Genomic DNA, 21,998 nt, shown 5'->3' with positions numbered 1-21,998 from the left:
TTGTTAGGCTGCCACAAGCTTCCGTAGATAGACTTGGAAAAAGTGTGTAAAATGCAACTCTCTGTCCTGTCTACCAGATGCTTGGTGAGTAGTGGGATAAGGAATGTTAAAAGTTGTGACTAAATTTGGAATTCTGATGCATCCCCACCCAAAGTGAAAGCACATGAGCATGTATACCACTCACTGCAGCACTGGATTATATATGTTTTTAACCTGTGACACGCTAAAAGAAGTCAAAAATAGCCTTCCAAAGAAAAACAAATAACAGATAGCACTTTTACTTCCACACCATATTTCCTGTAGAAAAATGCAGAGCATTCGAGAGTGCAGCACTTGCCTGTCAGCCAGCAATATTTATTAGTGATTACGAAACATTACTGTGCATTCACCTCTGACTAACTGTTCCAGCATGAGCAGGAAGAACAGACTAATGTGTGTGTGTCCGTGTGGGGAAAGAGTTAAGTGACTTTCCATATCCTCAATGATAACTTGGAAAAAGAGACAAGGAAAAAAGTGAGAGGGAGGGTGAGTGGACATGTGTGTTCATGAAAAGGAAGTCTGTCCAGACAGTGTCAGATGACATCATCGTCTCCAACGCTTTGTGTGTTTATGTGTGTGCGTAGGAGGGAGGCAGTCTTTTAGTATAAATAGGCAAACCGCTGTCAGTATTTCAAACTCAGGGACCAGCAGAGAAGACCCAACCTGAACAAACAGGGATTTGAAATACTACACTGGACACACGCCAGCTACAAGGTAAGGACCTGAACCTGACAGTTCAGACTTTATCTTATACATACAGGCACACACAGCATTACAAGGAATTAGAAGGGAAATTGGTATTTAATACAATAAAGTGTAATTTAGCCTCTTGAGTAGTTTTCAGTGGATCTTGTCCACATCCATAAATTACATCATCAATCACATGTGCACAGCTTTTTTTAATACACATGTCTATTATGTTGACTTGCATTCAGTTCCTAAGAACAAACTGAATCTGTTATAAATCCTATCCTGAATTATTATTATTAAATCTCATTATCCTGAGTCAGTGTTTGACTGAAGCACAGTTAGAAGTGGACTAATATATTCTTCTTCTTTTCTTTCTTTTTTTTTTACATCTACCAGTTGTGGCTAGTTTGACACGTTTTCTTTCTGTCTTTATTTATTTTCATACTCTTTGCTTGAACCTTTCTGTATGCAAGTTTTTACAGTCATACTTTTAAGACATCATTTTATGGCCAACTTTTGACAGGTCTCTAACCTTTCTCTGTACCACTGTGTAATCCAGTGCAGTTTCTTACTAAGAATCAGAAAGGATCTACAGACACAAGGTTAAACAAAAACCCACTCCTCTTTAAATGGAAACAATACCTATTTCTAAAGAATGCATCAGTTTTAGTGATGTAGTGTACAATCACTGCGAGAAAAGCTGTTTGAGAAGAAAGGTTATACTTGCAGGTGCCAGATACAGAGTGTCTGCTGCATACTGAATCACCACTATTCATATTTGATGAAATTCTCATTTTTCTTTTCCAGAATGCTTTGTGTATATATTTTCCTGGTGCTGGCTCTGAGCAGAGTGGGACTGAGTTCTCTGCAGGATAAGCAGACTGATTTTGGGCTGAAGGTCTTCTACCAGTTGGCCCAGGAGTCAACAGACAAGAATGTGGTCTTGTCCCCATATGGCGTGGCCTCTGTTCTGGCCATGGCTCAGCTTGGTGCAAATGGAAACACCAGCAAGGCCTTAACTACAGCTATGGGTTTTTCTCTGCAAGGTGAGTGACATCTAGATCCAGACAACAAAGTGGGACTGCGGCAACAGGAACAGGTTACAGGAAATAATGAGAATATATCCATAAAGTATTTAGCATCAGGACAACAATATGGCACTATTTACTGTTTTTACACATACTGTAGCGTTTGCAAAAGGAAGTTTGTAACTAAGTTAAAGAAAGATTAAAAAAAGGTAGTTTTGTGACTTTGGTAGACTAGAGCATGTCAAGACCATAACCATGAAAAAACAAAACTCGTCCCGCAGAGCGGGGGATGCTTCGGCAGCAGTGGCTTCTGCAGCGGGGCCTGTCCACTGAGGAAGGGGTAGAAATAGCCAACGGGGTGATGGTGGAGAGGAAGATGAATCTGGAGAAGAGATATCACCGGACCTTGGCCAAGGCCTTCAAGACCAACCCTCACCAGGTGGACTTCACGAAGCCAGACCAAGCCATCAGCGTTATCAATGCATGGGTCTCAGATCACACTGCAGGTATATTCATATAGCAGACTCAAACCCGTCTGAAACCTCCATCAGCTTTGATTTCTGCTGACGTCTATCTTTGTGTCCATCTTTGAAATCGTTTGGTCATCTCTTCTGCAGGTCTTATCCCTGAATTCTTGCAGTCTGGATCTCTGACTGATCAGACACGCCTCGTCCTCCTTAATGCGCTCCACTTCCAGGGGCTCTGGAAAATTCCCTTTGACCCAAAACTGACACAGGAGAGGATGTTCCACTGTGCTAATGGCAGCACTGTGCCAGTCCACATGATGAGAATCACCAACCGCTTCAACTACGGTGGGCCACGTTGTTGCACTTGTTTATCAGACGGTTCCACAGATGACTAAGGTCTCTATCTGTATTTACTCATTAAGGCCTTTCTTTTCCCCTCAATTAACAGGAGAGTTTGTAACCGCTGATGGAGTGGATTACGATGTGATTGAGGTCCCATATGAGGGCGACTTACTGAGCATGCTCTTGGTGTCTCCCTTTGAGCCTGAAGTTCCTCTGAGCACGCTCAGTGCAGATCTGAGCAGCCAGAAGATCCGACAGTGGAGGACAGAGCTGAGGAATGTCAGGAGGCAGCTGGCCTTGCCTAGGTAAGAGTGGTCAGAGTGTATCTTTGGAGCTAACAATAAATTATATTGATTCATATTGATTATCACAAGGCTGTCAGCCTAAACAAAACACAAGAAACTGAAAGACTGGTGTTTTGAAGGTTTACTCTGGACTCCGAGGTGAATCTGAAGACTGCGCTAGTTAACATGGGACTAGGAGACATCTTCAACCCAGCTACTGCAGACTTCACACGCATCACCTGTAAGTCAACCTTTTTGTTAAATGTTCACCTCTTGGGGGTAACTGTAGTTCCAGAGGTGCAGCAGGTCATCTACCAATCAGAAAGTTGGAGGTTTGATCCCAAGCTACCCCAGTCTGTATGCCAAATATCCTCAGGCAAGATACTAATCCCAAGCTGCTCTCCGATGCATCCACTGGAGAATAATTAAGTGTGAATGTTAGATAGAAAGCACTTAAGCATATGAATGGTATAAATGAGAGAAGTTGTATAAAGCACTGTGAGTGTTCGGGTAGATAGAACAGTGCTATCAGTGCTATCATCTTGGAGTCAGGAATGACTCCAAGATTCCTTACAAACTTGGAGTCATGAGTGTATTGTGTTGTTATATGAACAAATCGGAGTGTGTTACAGATAGAATTCAAACAACTGAACTGTTTAACACGAATGGTGTTTTAATGAGGTCCAGCAGGACAAACAAAGAGATGAGTCCAGAAGATAGTTCATGACCATCACTAAAGCTGTTTCTGCACTATGATACACTCTTAATCCTGACTGGAGCTTTTGAAATAAACCAGTCTTTCAGAGATGATCATTCAGTTTTTTTATCTATCTATCTATCTATCTATCTATCTATCTATCTATCTATCTATCTATCTATCTATCTATCTATCTATCTATCTATCTATCTATCTATCTATCTATCTATCTATCTATCTATCTATCTATCTATCTATCTATCTATCTATCTATCTATCTATCTATCTATCTATCTATCTATCTATCTATCTTTTCATTACAACCACCTTAAAAGCCTGTGTGTCAAGACTATCCATATTTAAAAATTGAAGCATTTTAAGCCTTAATGATAGATTATAAATAAGCAGATAAAAAAATTTAAGGTTTAAAAAAACTACATAATGAAAAAAAAACACATTTTATGTAATTGTTTTGTTCTTTATTTACTCATTTGTTTTTGTTTTTTTGTGTTTTTGCCTCAAGTGGATCAAAGGCTGTGTGTGTCGAAGGTCCTGCAAAAACTGAAAATTGAGGTGAATGAAGAGGGAACCAAAGGAGCAGCATCAACAGGTACCCTCATTTCTCAAGTCTATATATATTTATTTGTGGCACAGGTGATATAATTGATTTTTTATGGTAGTATGGAACATAATATGATGTAAGCTAAAAGGGGATGTTGAAAATAGGCAACAGAAGCAGAGTTCTTAATGTTTATAGATATTGATTTATAGACACAGAGAAAATATTTTAATCATTTTTTGTGATTAATCAAATTGTAACAAATACTTTTCAACAAAAAATGTATCAGGAGAACTATTTGAAGATGATGTGAGGGGTCCAAATGAGGTCCCCACATAAACCCAGCACTGACCCCCCTTTCTTTTTCATTATTCTGTTAGCTGCTGTCTTGTTTTCTCGTATGGCCGTAGAGGAGATCATTCTAGACCGACCGTTCCTTTTCCTTATCCAGCACAAACTCACAGGTAACCTTTCACTAGAATACAATTTTACAATGACCGACTGCTAATTGGTAGAGTGGCTCCCTAATGTTCTCCTTTTTATGTTTAGGTGCTGTTCTTTTCATGGGTCAGTTCAACCAGCCTCAGCAGTAACCCGCTCTGAAAACCTTTCATTCCCCTGCGTGAGGCTACTAAAATTCCACATGACCATCCAATGGATGACATATCTGACATATACTACTTACATCAGATGACATATTTGAAACTGTAAACTTTATCACTGGAAGGTTTATTTACAACATTATTGAAAAAGATTTTGCTAAATATATATATATTTCTTTATAGATTATTTATTTCTCTGAATGTTTCTGAGTGATAAAACATATTGTGATATAAAGGAAAGTGAACATATGAGGTATTTCACCTGTTCCTGATACAAAAGATATTGATTTAATTGTAAGGGAGGGACGCTGAATGGATTAGTATTTATAAATAGTTATATTTTGATATTATTACTGTTAAAAAATATATTTCATACTTTTTGTTTGTTTTGTTCTTACATTTTTATTTCTGTCACTATGCTTGTATTTATTAAACTACTATATTTTTTACATTGTTGCAGTCTTTGAGGAGTTCTTTGAAAGGTTAACATTGACTTTTTCTGTTCCCCCCCTGACTCAAGCATCAAAAGGGACCTAACAAATCAATATAGTTTCTACACATAACAGAAATATTAGTTCCCATTGCTTTAGTTAAATCTGCCAAAGATAAGCTTCGCACAAAACAGCATTTTTGTACTATTAAGCTGCAAAATAGGTATTAGCTGAAAACCTGAACACCTAGCATGGTGTGCAGTGACTGAGGAAACTAGACAAGTGGAAGACAAAAGCATGTCTAAAAAAATCTGTATCTATCTACAGTAGATGAACAGTATCTGAAAGCAAGATATAGGGTGGGGTGGGGTCACTGATTCGCCAAAGCAAAGAAAACCTGTCAGGAAGCCATTCTTACAGTTTTTCTCAGTCGCTTTGGTGCATTTCTCACAACAGAATTGAACTCTCCACCACTACTAAGGCACTTCTCAAAACAATTAGTGCAAACTGCAAAACATGGTGGATAACTTGCAAAAGTGAGTCACTCCATCAAAAAGAAAAGTCAGGTGTCCAAAATAAGTTGTCAATGCATCAACAACAAATCCCTTGAGCAAAACAGATAATACATTCATCAAAAGCAAGTACTTATATCAATCAAAGTGTCAGGGCTGTCACAATTACAAGTCATTACACCAGCACCTTTGGTCACAAAATCAAATGGTTTGAACATGTTCTCATTGTGACGGATTTCTTTGTAGGTGCTTCCCAATGACATGTCAAGTCTGGACAGCATGCATGGCATGTTGAAAACCATAAATTGTAAAGGAAAATCAAGACACTCCATATGCACTCTTGATAATATTTAATTGAAACTGTTCACAGCATTGTGCAAACTGGGGAAATACAGTAAATCAAACATTTTACAGCAAACATAAACTCACTTAGACAGTAAACCTCACTCCAGTGGTTATGAAACAAAAAAACAAAACTGAAAAACAGACACTGCTGCATATCAATCATTGATATCTAGACGCTCCCGTCTGTCTGCCCACATATTTGCATCAACATCACAGCGAATGTCAGCTCTATCGATGCATCGGGGAAAGTATCTTCTGGAGTGTCAACTCCACTCTCTGCAGGACTCTGCTGTGATGTCATCACAAGCTGCATCCATAGCTGCTAGCAGGGTCATTTGGGTATGTGGATGCCTGTCATATACCTTCCACCTCCAGAAAGAGAAAAACTCCTCAATTGGATTTAGGAATGGAGTGTAAGGAGGAAGAAACTCCATAAGTATCCTGTCGTGTGCTGCAAACCACTGCCCGACTACAGCAGAGTGATGGAAGCTAACATTATCCCAAACCACTACATACATTGTCCGATTGTCACCAGGATCATCCCTTTCATTTTGTGGGATTAGGTCCCTATAAAGAGCGTCCAGAAAAGCCAACCGGTGTTGTGTATTGTATGCACCAATACGAGGAATATGGGTGTGAACGCCATTTTCTGAGATTGCTGCACACATTGAAATATTTCCTCCTCGTTGGCCTGGGACATCAATGGTGGCTATTTCTCCAATGTGATTTCGTTCACGCCTTTTGCAAGATTGAATCCCGCTTCGTCAAGATATACAAACGTGTGCAGGGGTTTCATGGAAACTCCTTAAAAATAGGGTTTTCAAAATGGGTGTACAAAGTGTTTGACAAGATGTTCAACAATTTTGAGTGCACTGACACAAGCAATGAAATGAAGACTATTAGTTGTGAGGACAATGACTATTCAGCCGGTACAAGTATGAATAATTGTGACATTCATGATAAAAGAAAGGAGATAGTGATGAATAGGAAGTCAAACGTGACCATTCTTTAGATATTTGTACTCACTCAACTGCTTCATGTCCAAAGGCATTTGCCTTTGGACGCAGTGAACGTGAAACCGCCACAGGGTTGTGCCAAAACGACTACATGTTGTGGTGGTTGAACTAACTGTTGTGCAATGTTTAATTCTGTTGTGAGAAATGCACCAAAGCGACTGAGAAAAACTGTAAGAAGGGGAAACATTACACAAGAACTGGAGTGAAAATGAGTGGCAAGAGGTCTTCATTTTTCAGCATCATATCCCAAACACATAATTAAAGGAACTTGGAAAACATATTAGATCTTGATAAGAAAAAAAATGTGCTATATAGCTATAATAATATGTAATATGCGATCTGTTGGGAACAAAAAGATGCCACAATGTTCACTGGAAATGAACATTTTCAACCTACAGAGGGCTGAATTCAAAGACTCTCCAAAAATTGTTAATTCTGTTCCTACTGTGACAAAGGAGCGGTTCTGTAACAATCTCCTTCATGCTTTGAGACTATGCTGGGAGACACAGCAAAACCTTACATATTAATGTACCATCCTGGAGGAGTTGGACTACCTGTGTAACCTCTATAGCAGAGGCCACTATGTGGACCAAGGTCCAGATCCAGACCCACAGGCTGTCCCATATGGACCCAGACCTACAGCCAAAACAGAAGTTTATGATTTAACACCAGGGAGGGCACTTCTATTTTTAACTGGTTCAGCTATTCTGGTCTTTATGATAGTGGTTCAGTGGCTGCAGAAATGCACAGACCAATTGGATGGAAGCTAAGCCATACCACATGATACCACTTAACCAATCAACTCTGTGCATTCCAGGTGTTTAACACTGACTCTACAGGGCTAGGTTAGCAAGTTACACATGTGAAAAAGGTAAGTGAAGATGAAGAAACAGTCCGTGCATCACAGGAAGCCTGCAGCAGTCTAGGTCCAAATAAGGAAGGATTTAGAGTTACCAGATCGAGCACTAACTATATACTTTAGAAAAGAAGGCCTAAAAGCTGAAGACTCTGCGTCCCATCATATTTAGATACTAAGTATCTGGTTAGACACCATGTTGTGTCATCTGCTAGCGAGGAAAATCTATACTGTGACTTCAAATGATACTACTGAAAGCTTGTATAATGTAAACAGAATTGGTCCTAGCACAGAACCATGTGGAACTCAATCCGGTCTTTAAGTCTGACATCATTAGCTGTTTTGGGGTCCAAACTCCGCTTCAGGTCCCAAACTCAAACGAACACTGCGGCATCACTGAGAGGAGGAGCCTGGGCTCGAACCACCAACCTTCCGGTTAGTATCTGACCTGCTCTACCAACTGAGCACAAGTCCCTAAAAAGCCACCCCGCTTTTTAGGGGTGCTGAAGTTCAGAATAAATAGAAAAAGATTTTAACATTTTAAAAACACAACAGCCTTATTAAACGCAGAGTAGTTTTGACCCAGAAGCAGGGTTCATCCCGCCATCACTTAAAGACTGGATAATTAAACTTAGTGTGTAAAGAGGACTCTCCGTTTACATGAAAAACAGGGCGACCGTGGCTCAGGGGGTTGGGAAGCGTATCTGTAACCGGAGGGTCGCCGGTTTGATCCCTGGGCTCTCTGTCCTGGTCGTTGTGTCCTTGGGCAAGACACTTTACCCTACCGCCTACTGGTGTTGGCCAGAGGGGCCGATGGCGCGATATGGCAGCCTCGCTTCTGTCAGTCTGCCCCAGGGCAGCTGTAGCTACAACTGTAGCTGCCTCCACCAGTGTATGAATGTGAGAGTGAATGAATAATGGCATTGTAAAGCGCTTTGGGTGCCTTGGAAAGTGCTATATAAATCCAATCCATCATTATTATTTAAAAAAAAAAAAAAAAACGGAGTCTATCAGACAGATATCATGCAAAGCCCTACAGTGCCATACTTTAAAACCTATGGCAAGTCCTAATCTCTGTAATAAAATACTGTGGTCAACAGTATCAACGATGGACTGAGGTCTTGCAGAACAAGCACAGAGATGAGTCCACTGTCAGAGGCCAGAGGAAAGGATCTGTAACCTTCACTAAAGCCGTTTCTGTGCTGTGATGAACTCTGAAACCTGACTGAAACTCTTTTCATTCCTCTGCAGATGATCGGTTAGCTGTTTAACTCTTTCAAGAATTTTTGAGATAAAAGGAATGCTGGAGAGTGGTCAGTAATTACATAAGACAGCTGGGTCAAGTTACTGCTTTTTAAGTAATAGTTTAATGATTGCCACCTTAATTGCACATAGCCTATTAATAGAGATAGATGATCATATTTAAGATTAAAGCATTTACTAATTGTAATAGTTTGAGCAGGAATGGGTAATGAGGTCTAATGGACACGTTGATGACCTGGAGGAAGCGATTACTAAAGTTATTTCAGATTTAGATTAGCTGAAGTGAAAGAGTCTAAATAAATATAAATGACATTTAAAGTAGCTTAAAATAATGATGTGTCTATGGCTTTGAGTATTTGTTCTTCAATAGATAAAATTTCATTTATTTTTTTTTAATCAATGAAGTTAAAGGAATGCTTGACTCAGCAGAGCTCTGACTTTTTGTGAGCGTGGCTTCAATGCTGAAGAGAAACCTGGTTTTTCGGTGTTTAATGAATGATGATGATGGAAAATCCTACCGCTACGGAGACTCTCTCTTTTTCTTTACCAGGGACTCAGTGTCCGCAGTTACACACGGTGAGGATGTAACACTACACTTCATACACTTTAAGATCATTCGAACCCTCCGGAAGTGAGACGAAATCATAAACGTCACGTTAGACGTGCCGGAGTGCGCATGCTCCTCGGATGTGGAAGCGCTTTGGCAGAAGCAACGGTCGGGGAAGGGTTTGCGCTTATTACAAGCGCAGTAGTTGAGCACCTCACACGGGAATGAACTTTCGGCATTAGTTCGGGTGTACGTCTGAGTGGGCAACGAGGGAGTACAGTCCGTTTGTAACGTGACACAAACGTTAAAAATCCCACAGAATGGTAAGTTATTACGTCTCACCTGCCTGGAAAAGTGTACGTGGAGGGTATGCTACGCTAATGCTATCAAGGTGTATGATTCCAGGAAGTCACCACCTGCGGTAACTACACCTGGCTTCTGTCAGCATAGCCTTGCAAGCTAACAGGCCAGCATAAGAAACATGCTTCATGCTTTTTACGCTGTATATAGCTTTCGTGCAGCTTGTGATCTGTGTGATGTTAGTCAGACTTTAGCATGACAGATAAGGGACAAACTAGTGTGACTGCCCTTGTTGCAGGTAATTAGTTTATCTGTAGGTTTTAGTTATCGTCAGCAACGGAGGTGATGCCGTGCTTCCTACTTTCTGCCAGCCTAGGGTTACAACATAAAGTAATGAAATAGGTTTCATTATGTGGCTAACTTTCTGCTTAACCTCAGCGCAGTTGTTTTTGAAACTCTGCGTGGCCGAATGATGTGACTGACACTGGTGATGTTAATATTACCTGCCATAGCTCCCACACTCGTCCCTGCCAAATAGACTGTAGACTGGTAACAGGCACATGTAAGTAAACATAATTAGTAAGTGATACGGGGGATTAGTATTGCCAAATCTGCAAAGTTTTAAAATAGCTGTAATACACATTACAGCTTAAGTTTATACCAGTGGTTTCATTATGTGATTGAAGTGTTATGTATATGGGTTTGCTTTAAATGCAGTATAAGACGTCTATGTGTGTAGGTAATATCAAACCAAAATATTATAGCCATTTGATGTCAGTTCCTCCCTTTCCTTTACCAGTGGGGAAACAGCATAGGATGATGAAACACTCGCCACATACAATCGCAATGTAAATTTGTCATGGCCATTATGTTATTATAGACTTTCATATCCATTCCATCCATCCATCCATTTGCTTCTGCTTATCCTTTTCAGGGTCGCGGGGGGTGCTGAAGCCTATCCCAGCTGACTTCACAAAGAATATTTAAAGATTGTCATCCTAGTGCAAGTCTTTAGTGACCAAATCCATTATTAATTTTGGTTTTAGTCCTAATTTGGTCTTCCAGCACCTGAAAAAGGTAACTGACTCTTCAACTGCTAAATGCTCCACTTTGTTCACCTTCTACTTTTGAACTGCCAGTTTTCAGTAGTGTACTTGGGACGTATCAGAGAGATATTGCATTAACAACTGAGGGATTTGGAGGGCGTGGGATAAGTAGACTGGAATTTAAATAACCTATTACAGAAAGCCATGAGGTTGTTTTGTTTTATTTGTTTTTTTGGTAGGTTTGACTGGATAACATTTTAAAATGGCTATTTTATAATGCTGGCTTAACTCCCTATGTGTTTCATTGTGACACTCCCTTGGACCAAGTAGATATGGGATGATGATCTAATAATATAGACACCAAGTGGAGATTAGACCTTTTTTTTTTAATTGTGATTTGAGAAAACAATTTGGCATGCTATTCTCTTTTTTTGCAGTATATGTCTACTGAAATGTTTACCACAAGTTAAAGTCTCACAAAATGTCAGAGTTGATTTTTGAGTGCAGCACATCTCAGTCCAAGCATCTATTCTGCTGGATTTCAAACATGGTGCAGTTCTTTGTTATTTGAGCAGACAGGAGCCGCCGCGTGCTCTAAAAGATGTGCACTGTTGACATGGTTTAATTTCTAAAGACTCACAGTGCACACTGAGGTTTATTTGTCACCAAGGATGTGATTCTCTTGGGCTGACTTCAGATTTCACTGTATATTAAACTTTGAACCTGAACCTTTTCTAAGCAAGTAATCCAGACCACATTGCAAAACGTTGATACCATACCATTGATTCCTACCATATGATGGCATCTGCCTCTATTAATATGGGGCCCTCCTATTTATCCTCTTTATCATAATGGTGCAACACTTGAGCAGCCACACTGATTATTTTATTGGAGCTGAAATAGTTTTGACCATATTTAACTCTTAATGACGTCCCTGTATTTCTTTGCTTTTGGGAGTTGAAAGAGCATTTGAACACAGAAATTGTTAATGATGTCAGACTTGATAATAATGTTTACAAAAAGAGCAAATGATAAAAAACTGTGATGAAGTGACTCATAATTGGGCACAAGAATGCAGTTAACAGGAAAGGTTCCTTTACTGGGCCAGTAATTCAAATTTACATTTATGTATTGACATGTACCTACACATTGAATACATGTTCTCATATATGCTGTACTGTCTTTTTGGGGGCTGTTCTGTTTTTGCATGTAGATGCGCTTCATGCTGCTGTTCAGCCGGCAGGGCAAGCTGCGACTGCAGAAGTGGTACACAGCCACAGCTGAGCGTGACAAGAAGAAGATGGTCAGGGAGCTGATGCAGATAGTGTTGGCTCGCAAACCAAAGATGTGCAGTTTTCTAGAATGGCGCGACCTCAAGATTGTCTATAAAAGGTAAAAGTGCCATGGGCAGTCCTGCATTTTGTACTCATCACATCATCACGTGCTTCTTGTGGTACTTTCTTTACACTATTTTCATCTTTTCTCATTTTAACGTTACTGACAGTTGTTTCTAGAGTAGATATTTACAGTTTCATTTTCTTTTGTAGCTAACTCGTGCTATGAACTGCTGTTGATTTATCACTAATTATCAAGAAACTAAAGAAATGCACTAGTGCTTTTATACATTTAGGCAGTAGCCTTTATTGTTTAGAAATTTTTAAAAGAAATGTTAGTAACACAGTATTAAACATGTAAAAAGGATGAGATGTGGCAGTGCTTCGTCTCCAAGAAAGAAACAGCAGGAAGGAAAACTACATATTTGTCTGTATTTGAGTATTTCATTAAAATTAATGTCTGTTGGAAAGAGAAGCTGCTTTCATATAGATGGGGACGATAGGCCCACGTCCACCACAGTGGTACATGGTCTTTCACTGCCAGCCCAGCCCCCACTGGTGGAACACGTAGATGAACTATAAGTCTGCTTTGGCAAATTAGGTGAACTACTGCCTTTGAGCTCTAACTACAGAGAACCTAACCATGGCCTCATACATCCGGTGATCAGTGGAGGAATATGGGTGGCCCTGATCACCAGGGCCATGGGCTGGATTTGCATTGCCTTAACTGCCAGGAGCTCTTAGCATCAGGGCAAGTTACTACTGGCCTGCTTCCCTTGACTTCCCTGGTCAGAGAAACACATCTTAAGGACTTAAACCAGCTGTACCCAAGGAAAACAACTTGGTTTAGAAGATGCATCAGGTCTTTCTGTTGAATGTTACATTATTAGATTTTTATGAGTCATTTGAAATTTGAAGAAGCCTACACATTTCACACTATAGTAACTAATATAGTGACACAGTGGCCTCTCCTACTTCCCACTATGGCCAGCCACATCAGCTGGCTTTGCCACACCTAGCAGAGTTAATGGCTGAGTCCAATGTTGACACAACAAGCCTTAGAACATTTGCTTTTCTGCATCAGAGCTTTGGAAGGCATACTTGAGATTTTACAGACCGGACAAGTTCAGCTGAGGCGAAGGGAAGGAAATTAGACTAACCATCTTATGTGGCACAGAACCACCCTTGACCATCACTAAAGAACGCATCCCCTCTACAAGTATAGTCTAACACTGGACTAAATCAGTGGTGCTAAACATAAGACCAGGGGAGCAGAATCAATCCAGCAAAGACACCAATTCAGCCCACTGGAGTCTTTGGAACATGTGATGGAGGGCATACATTTTTGGACTTTTAACTGTATTTTTATTTTTTTTTAATAATAATTTCTAACAATCTTTTCTGTTGATAAAGACTTCATCTACAGCCATTCATGCTACACCAGCATAAACATTTAATTGACAGGAAAGTTCCTGTTTTTCACTATCTACTATGGAGATTTCATCAATCAAAAAAACAAAAGTGATTCGTAAATACAGGACAGTCTGGGCAGTGAACTACAATTAGAATAGAATAGAATAGAATACTTTTATTTGTCAATTTCTTCAAATGTACTTGCCATACAAAGGAATTGAAATTACGTTTCACACTGTCCCATGCGTAGGCATTGACAACAATAAGGTGCAGATGCACAACAAAAACAAAAACAGCCCTAACAATGTCCAGGTAAAAGTTTTGAATAAAAATTACAAAAAATTAAGAGTCTGGCTCAGTGGAAGCAAAATATAAAGAAAGGATGGGTGGCTTAACACAGTACTCCAAGTCTATAGATAGGTTAGGTATACCTTTGTTAGGTACAACTTTTTAACTACTTGTTGAATGTCTAATCAGCCACTGACATTGCAGCAACCCAGTCCATGCATTTATGTAGACATGGTCAGCACCTCAGAATGGGGAAGAAATGTAATTCAGGTGACTGAATGTGGCATGGATGTTGCTCTGACGCACGCTATTCTGAGTGTTTCACAAATTGGTGATCTATTTTCTAACAACCCTCTTTAGAAATTAAAGGGAAAGTTCTGAAAAGGAGAAAATATGCAGGGAGCAGTGGGTCTTTGGGCAAAAATAACTTGTTCATTTCAGAGAAGAAGACTTCTTCTATCTGATAAGGGTTGTTGTAGCTCAGCAGGTATAGCACATTGTGCGCTAATCAGAAGGTTGGTGGTTCAATCCATGGCTGTTCCAAATACATATGTGCCAAATATCCCTGGGAAAGATACTAACCCCAAGTTGCTCTTCAATGCATCCATCTGAGTTTGAATGTGTGTGAATGTGGTAGAAAGCATGTACAGAGAAAAATAAGAGCTTGTGTAAATGGGTGAACAAGACAAGTTGTATAAAACACTTTGAATGCTCAGGTGGAGTAGAAAAGAGCTATATAAGAACCAGTCCATTTACCATAGTACCAACATAACCCTGCATTACAGCCAAAGTATGCAAAAGACAAGATGGCAGCAGCAGACCACACTGGGTGCCATTCCTTTGTATGTGCTCACCAAAATAGGGAAATAGAATATTGGAAGACGATTGTGTGGTCTGTTGAGCTTCAGTTTCTTATCCGACGTTTGGATGAGAGGGTCAGAGTTCGACATAAATAGTATGCAAGCATGGGGCTATCCTACACTGTAAGCATGGGGCTATCCTACACTGTATGAAATGTTCAGGCAGGTGTTAAATGGGATCATTACCTGAGTATTTTTCCTGACCCGTCCAACCCTTATGCTCACATTGTGCCCATCCTGTGACGACAGCTTCCCCCAGTCACCTGGTTTGTTGAACATGACAATGAGTTCACTATACTCACATCGCCCCCACTGTCACCAGATATTAATTCAATAGAACACCTTTGGGATATTGATATAATAATGAGATATTGATGTGTTAATAACCAAAACGCAAGCACAACTTGGAGGTTACAACACAACTAGGCAAACAATGCATTTAAAACAGAAAGCAGAATTAAGGATTTAATCATTTAGCCCACTTACCTTGGACAAATTACAAAATCAGGCAAGTCAACAAGATCAGGGGGATAAGTGACTGATTAAAACACAGATGCTACTTCATAGGTCAGCACCCAAACACAGGTTATTGGACTGAAAGAACTCTGCACGCTTGCTCTGTCTGGCAGCCCTACACAGGTATGGTAAACTGTCATACTTCGACTGTATGTACATTTCTGTTGTTGTTGTTGTTGTTGTTCTTCGTCTTTCTTTCTTTTTTAAAATCTGTGATGAATTTTGAGGCAGAAAGTCTTAACTGGATCTCACAGCAGGCAGTCTGCGGCCTTGGTGGTTTTTGTTAACTTGAGAACGAGGCGACATTGGGTTTTCAAATTGATACCATAGGTGAATCCACTTAATATGTTTGAGTTTCAATCTCAGTGGCCTTAACATAAAGGTCAGAGGTTACGTTTTCTGCAAATCTAGTGAATGCGATAACTTGAGAACAAGGCAATGTAGGATTTTAAAGTTGTTTCTACTTCTGTGTATATTGTCTTGCAGGTATGCCAGCCTTTATTTCTGTTGTGCCATTGAAGAGCAAGACAATGAGCTGATCACACTCGAAGTTATACACCGTTTCGTAGAGTTGCTGGATAAATATTTTGGCAGTGTAAGTCATATGTGCATCTTAATGTGATTTTTCTGATTTGCATGTGAATTACTTTGAAGGAAGAGACTAGTTGACGGCATATGAATCCTGCTTCCGGGTCCAAACTACTCTGCGTTTTTTAAGGCTGTTGTGTTTTTGGCATGTTTTAATGCTTTGCATCTTGTTCTGTTTAATCAGAACAAGCCCCTAAAAATAGTCCATGATCACTGTCGACCTGTCTGGGTTTTCATTACTACTATTCATCTGCAACACTTTTTAAAGCTCAGTTTTAAAACCTTACCATGTAACTACAACCCAGCTGCTCAGACACCAAAAATTTGAATGAGTCAGAAAAGAATCACTCTGAGGCAAATAAAGATTGGAATGGGAACATGAAGCTGAAGATCAGGAACTTAACATGGAAACAGGAACAGGAAAAACTTATATTTCATCCTCCAGCTTCACTGTGCTAATGTTTTTATATCATGCTAACTATAGCTCTGTAGCTAGCCAGCATGTAGCAAACCATTATATTCCAGCTAGCCCAACTTCAGTAACCCTACAAAGGTCAGTTCGGTTTAGTTTTTCTGTCCTCATTTAAGTGACAGCAGTGCTGTAAGTTTGATTTTTTTTTCTTTCTGAAATCTCTCAGAGCATGGTATATTTACATGGAAACTAGCAAGCTAACTTCCTGCTAACTTCTAACTGCTGAATTTAATAAATGCTGTTTTCATGGATGCTTGGATGTTAAACTTAATTGTTACACCTGGTAAAGTTGCAACACTGATCATTTTATTAAAGATGAAAGCATTTAGACAGTTTAACTCATTGATGCCGCAGTGATCGTTTGACATTTCGTTTGACATTTTGTCCAGGGGTAACAATAATTCTTAGTACAGCAACTTATCCTTAGTTGGTTTAAGTAAAAATGTACTCCTATAATACATGCAGTCACTCTTTGAATCATTTTGTATACGTTTTCTAAAATTATTATTGTCAGAAAGATAAATGTCTACTTGTTAAAATGTACTCACAATGAATTCAAACATAATTTTGTTTGAATTCTCAAAAGGGAAAAGTTGAAAGACCATTCTGAGACTTTCCCTGGCATGGTAAAGAGTGGCGTTTTGTGTATGTGTAGGTATGTGAGCTGGACATCATCTTTAATTTTGAGAAGGCCTACTTCATTTTAGACGAGTTCCTGATGGGAGGAGAGATTCAGGACACATCTAAAAAGAGTGTCCTCAAAGCCATTGAACAAGCTGACCTACTGCAGGAGGTAAGCTGGGCTTCAGAGTTGACATGACTCAAGAAGACGATGCGTTAAAGTTAGTGACCTGTGAGTTATCACTGAAAAGTCAGTCACAAGTCATGGACTGACTGTGGGACACATTTTGTTGTGTTAATGATCACCAGACTAACTTCAGTTTGGAGTTGTGCAGTTCGTACACTCTGCATATGTAAATTTGTGTCGTTTTTGTTCCTCCCTGGTCGGTGAAAAAACAGTTTTGTGTAAGTTTCCTCTCTGCCTGCACTCTGAGTCAGCTAGCCCTAACTGTTGCATTTTTTTTTGCATATAATACAGTAATACTAATATAAATGGCATACGGTCATCTTTCTACGTATGCCTGTGAGAGGTGACAGCTCCATGCAATGTGAATGGAACAATTTGTTGTCTGTAATTTAAGTTGCGTCTTCCATTTGTTTATCTTTTCAGGAGGACGAATCACCGAGAAGTGTACTGGAGGAGATGGGCTTGGCATAGCCCACAGCAGCGTTATGGGAGAATATAGAAGGCAGGGGGTGGGTCAGTGTAGGGTAGAACATGCATCAACTTGACAGTACTGGTACTATGTATATGTGAATGGGGACTGATATACACTGTTTAACTGGGGGAGAGACTCAGTTAGTGGAAGAACCTTGCAGTGCCAGGCCCTTTAGCTCTGGGTGGGTGGGTGATAGTGTGCGTGTGTGTGGGTGGGGAGGTCACTTCTATGTGGCTGCCAGAGTTGTGTGTTTATATTCTTTTTAAGGAGTAAGGCAGAGTCCAGCTAAGAAAATAACCCACAGTGTTTACCACTGTGGGTTATATACACTTCAGCAAAGTAACATTTTGCTGAATGTTTATCACAGTATTGTGATTTTGCAGTGTGACTGGGCTATGATACAAAAACTGGTTGAGCAGGCACATTATGTCATGAAGCTTTGTCAGGTACTGACTATGGGCTCACTTGAGTAGTAAGACTGTAATAAATATTTAATGTCACTACAAGTGCTACTAGTGAATTTTAAAGCATTGACGATGGTAAGTTGGGGAAAAAACACTTAATTTATACATACATTTAACAACATTTAATGTCATTCTGTTATTTAGATAATCCATTCGCTCGTATGATGGCTTGTGTTCCTGCCTTGTACAGTATATTTACACCATGTTAAGAAATGCAGGCGCTACATAAAACAGTGAAGAAATTAAAAACAAAACAATTACAAGAATTAGACATTTTAATTTTCTGGCTCCACTCAAATTGTTCTTGTACTAGGTAATCAATTGGTGTGTGAATATATCACGTTTATTTCAGGTGTTTAATATTTTTAGATTGTATGAATATTCCTTGTTATTGGCCCATCTTTCATTGCACAACTTTGATAAACTGATAGTGAAGAATAAACCAAAGACATTTTAGAATGGCATCAGAACTAAAAAAAAAAGGATCTTATTTACATTTGAACCATTAATATGTACTGTATCCTGATGAGGTGGAAATGTCATATGCAGTTTAAGAAAAGTGCAACTTAGAATGAGAAGGAACACAGGTAAAGGTCAGAGTTGAAAGTTATAGGAGGGACATGCTGTGTGCAGTGGTTACTTGTTTGGGCTGGGGTGAAATTACAAGGCAGATAGAATTATCTAGCTTAACTATATTTTATTGTTCTGTAAATGTTTTACAAAGTTTTGTTTTCAGTGTGACATCTGTGTGAAAAACAGACTTTTGCTGAATGAGCAGTGGGCAGTAATGGAACGGGTCATTCAAAATCAGTTGAACAAGTTGAAAAATTTCCAGGCTGATACCCCTGACAAAATTCCAGGATAATAGACTTCTTAATAGGGATGGGTACCGGTATCGGTTCTGACATAAATGGTAGTAACCAGACCGAAAAGCAGCGCACATTTCGGTGCTTTATTTCGGTGCTTTTTTTTTTTTTTTTTTCCTGAGATGTCATGCACTTTGGATTCCAGCCAATCATTTTACCTTTGCGAGCGTAGTAGGCGGGCCCAGGTACGTACATTCTTTTAGAGCAGAGCTACAGATTAAAAATGCCCAAGGCGAAGCGGTCAAAAGTCTGGCTGTACTTCACAGCAAAAGATTAAAACTCAGCAGCCTGCAACAAGTGCTTTAAGCTGATACTGTGCAAAGGAGGTAACACCTCGAATCTGATGAAACACCTGGCGACGCATAGCGTTTTTTTAAAAGCCGAGAAAAGCGTCGTATTTGATAGCTTGCTGCGAGACCTCACACCGTGCACATCTCTGCCGTTCCTCTTCTCTGTGTGAGTAGCTTAATGTTGTTCGTGTGTAATTTACGTTGAGTAGGCTAACCACGTTATTACATTAATGCATGTAAGATGAACTAGCAAACACCGTCGTAGTTACATGCAGCTGTCTTCTTGTTTGATGACAGGTACTCCCTTCACCCTGGCCAAAAAGGCTAAAATGACCAAAGAAAAAGTGGAAAACAGCTAAACATGAGAGGTTTTTGGACCAATTTTGTGTTCTCCATTCTTTAAGCACCGGTTTGAGCACCGTTTAAGCACCGGCACCGTTTCAAAAGTACCGGTTTGGTACTTGTATCAGATAAAACCTAAACGATACCCATCCCTACTTCTTAATAGATAAACTGCTAAAACGATTACAGTTTACACACACACACACCTTGCACCAAGGCGTTAGAAACAGATAGCTCCTCACACCATTCTTGAAACATTTTTGCTTTGTGGCAGCGAGGGTTATCCTGCTCAAATAGGCCACAGCCATCAGGGATTACAATTTCAGTGAAAGGATGTACATGGTCTACAACAAGGCTTTGGTTGGCTGTACATGTCAAAGTAACATCCACATGAATGACAGGACTCAAGGTTCCCCAGCAGAACCTGGCCATTCCCAGAAAGCATGATTCCCAGACCAGGCTACCTTCTTCCATGGCACCACGGTCAATTCAGTTCCATTTCAATTAAATGGCACCAAATCACAACAGCAGTTGCATTAAGGCATTTAAGTTCTGATGCTCAAGTGCCCATTTTTGGTGTTTTTGGTGATGGATGGGTCATGAGCACCCATATTGTTCTGCTGTTATGTAGTTCCATACCCAACAAAATGCAATGCACTGTTTTTCAGTAACCTTTCAGAACCAATATTTTGGGGGCAGTTTAAGCCTACAGTACCTTGTCTGTTGGACCAGCCACACGGGCCAGCCATTGCTCCTCAGATGAACTGGTGAGCCTTGGCCGCTCATGACCCTGTCACTGGTTCATCGCTAGTCCTTTTCAACCACTTTTGACTACTGCAGACTGAGAACACTCCATAAGAGCTGCAGTTTTGGAAATGTGCTGATCCAGTGGTCTAGCTATCACAATTTGGCTCTTGTCAGACTCCCTCTGTAATTAGAAAGCATTCCTGCCGCCAGGTGCAGATTAATATCAGCTAATTCTCAAGTCCCAACTGATGGCCTATAAAAAGGTGTCACACAAGGAACATCTCATGTTGTGTAAAACCAGTGTGCTCTGTCAAGAGCTTCGCAAGCTTGTTACAAAATATACTGATGGCATTGGTTACAAAAGGATTTACTAAAACTGTTGAAGGTTCCAGTGTGCTATGTTGGGGTGGTGAGAGTGGTGAAAACCTGCTACTGGTTGAGCAGTTACCAGAGACTGTAAGACAAGACTGACCAACCTGTGCACTCCCTTGATTGACCATAAGAAAGCCTATGACTCAGTGCCTCACTCATGGATCCTGGGATTCCTCTGACTGTACAAGACAGGACCATAAGGAATTTGATGGGGATTTGGCGAACACTAGAGGTCAGCTTCAAGTGCAGGATTTACCAAGGAGATGTTCTGCCCCACACTACTGTTCTGCATAGGCCTGAACCCCCGTCAGTCAGATCATCAAACAGGCTGGCCAAGGACTTAAGCAATTATTAGCCACCTCCTCTACACGGATGATATCAAGCTGTATGCCAGGAGTGAAGGAGACACTGGTTCACTGATCCACACCACCAGGATCTACAGCAAATGTTGATCTTAAGGGGCTGGACTAGTGAAACTCAACGTCACTGTAAAGAAGTTACATATTTACATAATTTCCTTAGGGATTAATAAAGTATGCTGATTCTGATTCTGAACTGTTTCTAGATGGTAAAGAAAAAGCTGCTGTGACAAATCTGTCAGCATGACTCTTTGGTTTTCAGTGTAAGAAATAAATGTGTAAAGTTCTGGTAGCTCATTGCTCAGACTCCATTTTTTTGATATACGTTTAGTTGTTTTTTCATTCAGTTGTTTTTGCTTAATTATTTTGTGTAGTATGAAGCGTTTTTATCAGTGGGGAAAGCTGTAAAACTTATGCAACTAAAGTTTAGGGTAACAAATTTTTCTTGTGCTTGTTTGTGGTGAGCAACAGATCAAACAGGGTAAGAATTATAAATGGCTTGAAGCATGTATTCTGGCCTGTGAGACTTTTCTATTCATTGTTTTCAGAAAAGCCTTATTTTTTTATGCATTTATTACTATATGGGAGAGCACACATCAGCTTTAAGGCCTGGACAAGTTTGAAACCTTTTGTCCTCCATAATGGCAAATGGCTGAAAATAAAATCTGGTGTCACTTTAGCCAGCTCCTAGTTTGATAGATTCTGCACTCAGCAGTCTTCAGTATTATTTAAAATGCAGCCAAGTGCTGCTTAGTTTACTTTTTTCACTCATTTTTCCCAACA

The 21,998-nt window shown here is 39.9% G+C and overlaps 2 protein-coding genes across 3 annotated transcripts; both read left to right on the top strand.

Moving 5' to 3' along the window:
- Positions 1 to 687: 687 nt before the first annotated feature.
- serpine1 (serpin peptidase inhibitor, clade E (nexin, plasminogen activator inhibitor type 1), member 1) lies at positions 688 to 5,011 on the top strand. Its single transcript, XM_080892259.1, has 9 exons — positions 688 to 753; positions 1,537 to 1,775; positions 2,039 to 2,263; positions 2,375 to 2,569; positions 2,673 to 2,871; positions 2,991 to 3,091; positions 4,071 to 4,157; positions 4,487 to 4,570; positions 4,656 to 5,011. The coding sequence occupies exons 2-9, from the start codon at positions 1,538 to 1,540 to the stop codon at positions 4,697 to 4,699; spliced, it is 1,173 nt and encodes a 390-aa protein (XP_080748385.1). The 5' UTR covers positions 688 to 753; position 1,537; the 3' UTR covers positions 4,700 to 5,011.
- Positions 5,012 to 9,813: 4,802 nt separating this feature from the next.
- ap1s1 (adaptor related protein complex 1 subunit sigma 1) lies at positions 9,814 to 21,507 on the top strand. 2 transcript variants are annotated; one of them, XM_080896588.1, is made up of 6 exons: positions 9,814 to 10,001; positions 10,913 to 11,055; positions 12,238 to 12,416; positions 15,922 to 16,030; positions 17,151 to 17,288; positions 17,727 to 21,507. In XM_080896588.1, the coding sequence occupies exons 3-6, from the start codon at positions 12,238 to 12,240 to the stop codon at positions 17,772 to 17,774; spliced, it is 474 nt and encodes a 157-aa protein (XP_080752714.1). In that variant the 5' UTR covers positions 9,814 to 10,001; positions 10,913 to 11,055; the 3' UTR covers positions 17,775 to 21,507. The 2 variants fall into 2 exon arrangements, with proteins under 2 accessions (XP_080752714.1, XP_080752713.1); XM_080896587.1 differs by lacking the exon at positions 10,913 to 11,055.
- The last annotated feature ends 491 nt before the right edge of the window (positions 21,508 to 21,998 follow it).

This window comes from Rhamphochromis sp. 'chilingali' (genome assembly GCF_963969265.1).
Source record: "Rhamphochromis sp. 'chilingali' genome assembly, chromosome: 1".
NCBI classification, from domain to species: domain Eukaryota; kingdom Metazoa; phylum Chordata; class Actinopteri; order Cichliformes; family Cichlidae; genus Rhamphochromis; species Rhamphochromis sp. 'chilingali'.
Note: the sequence above shows the minus strand (reverse complement) of the source record. Positions and strands in the feature narration are given on the sequence as shown.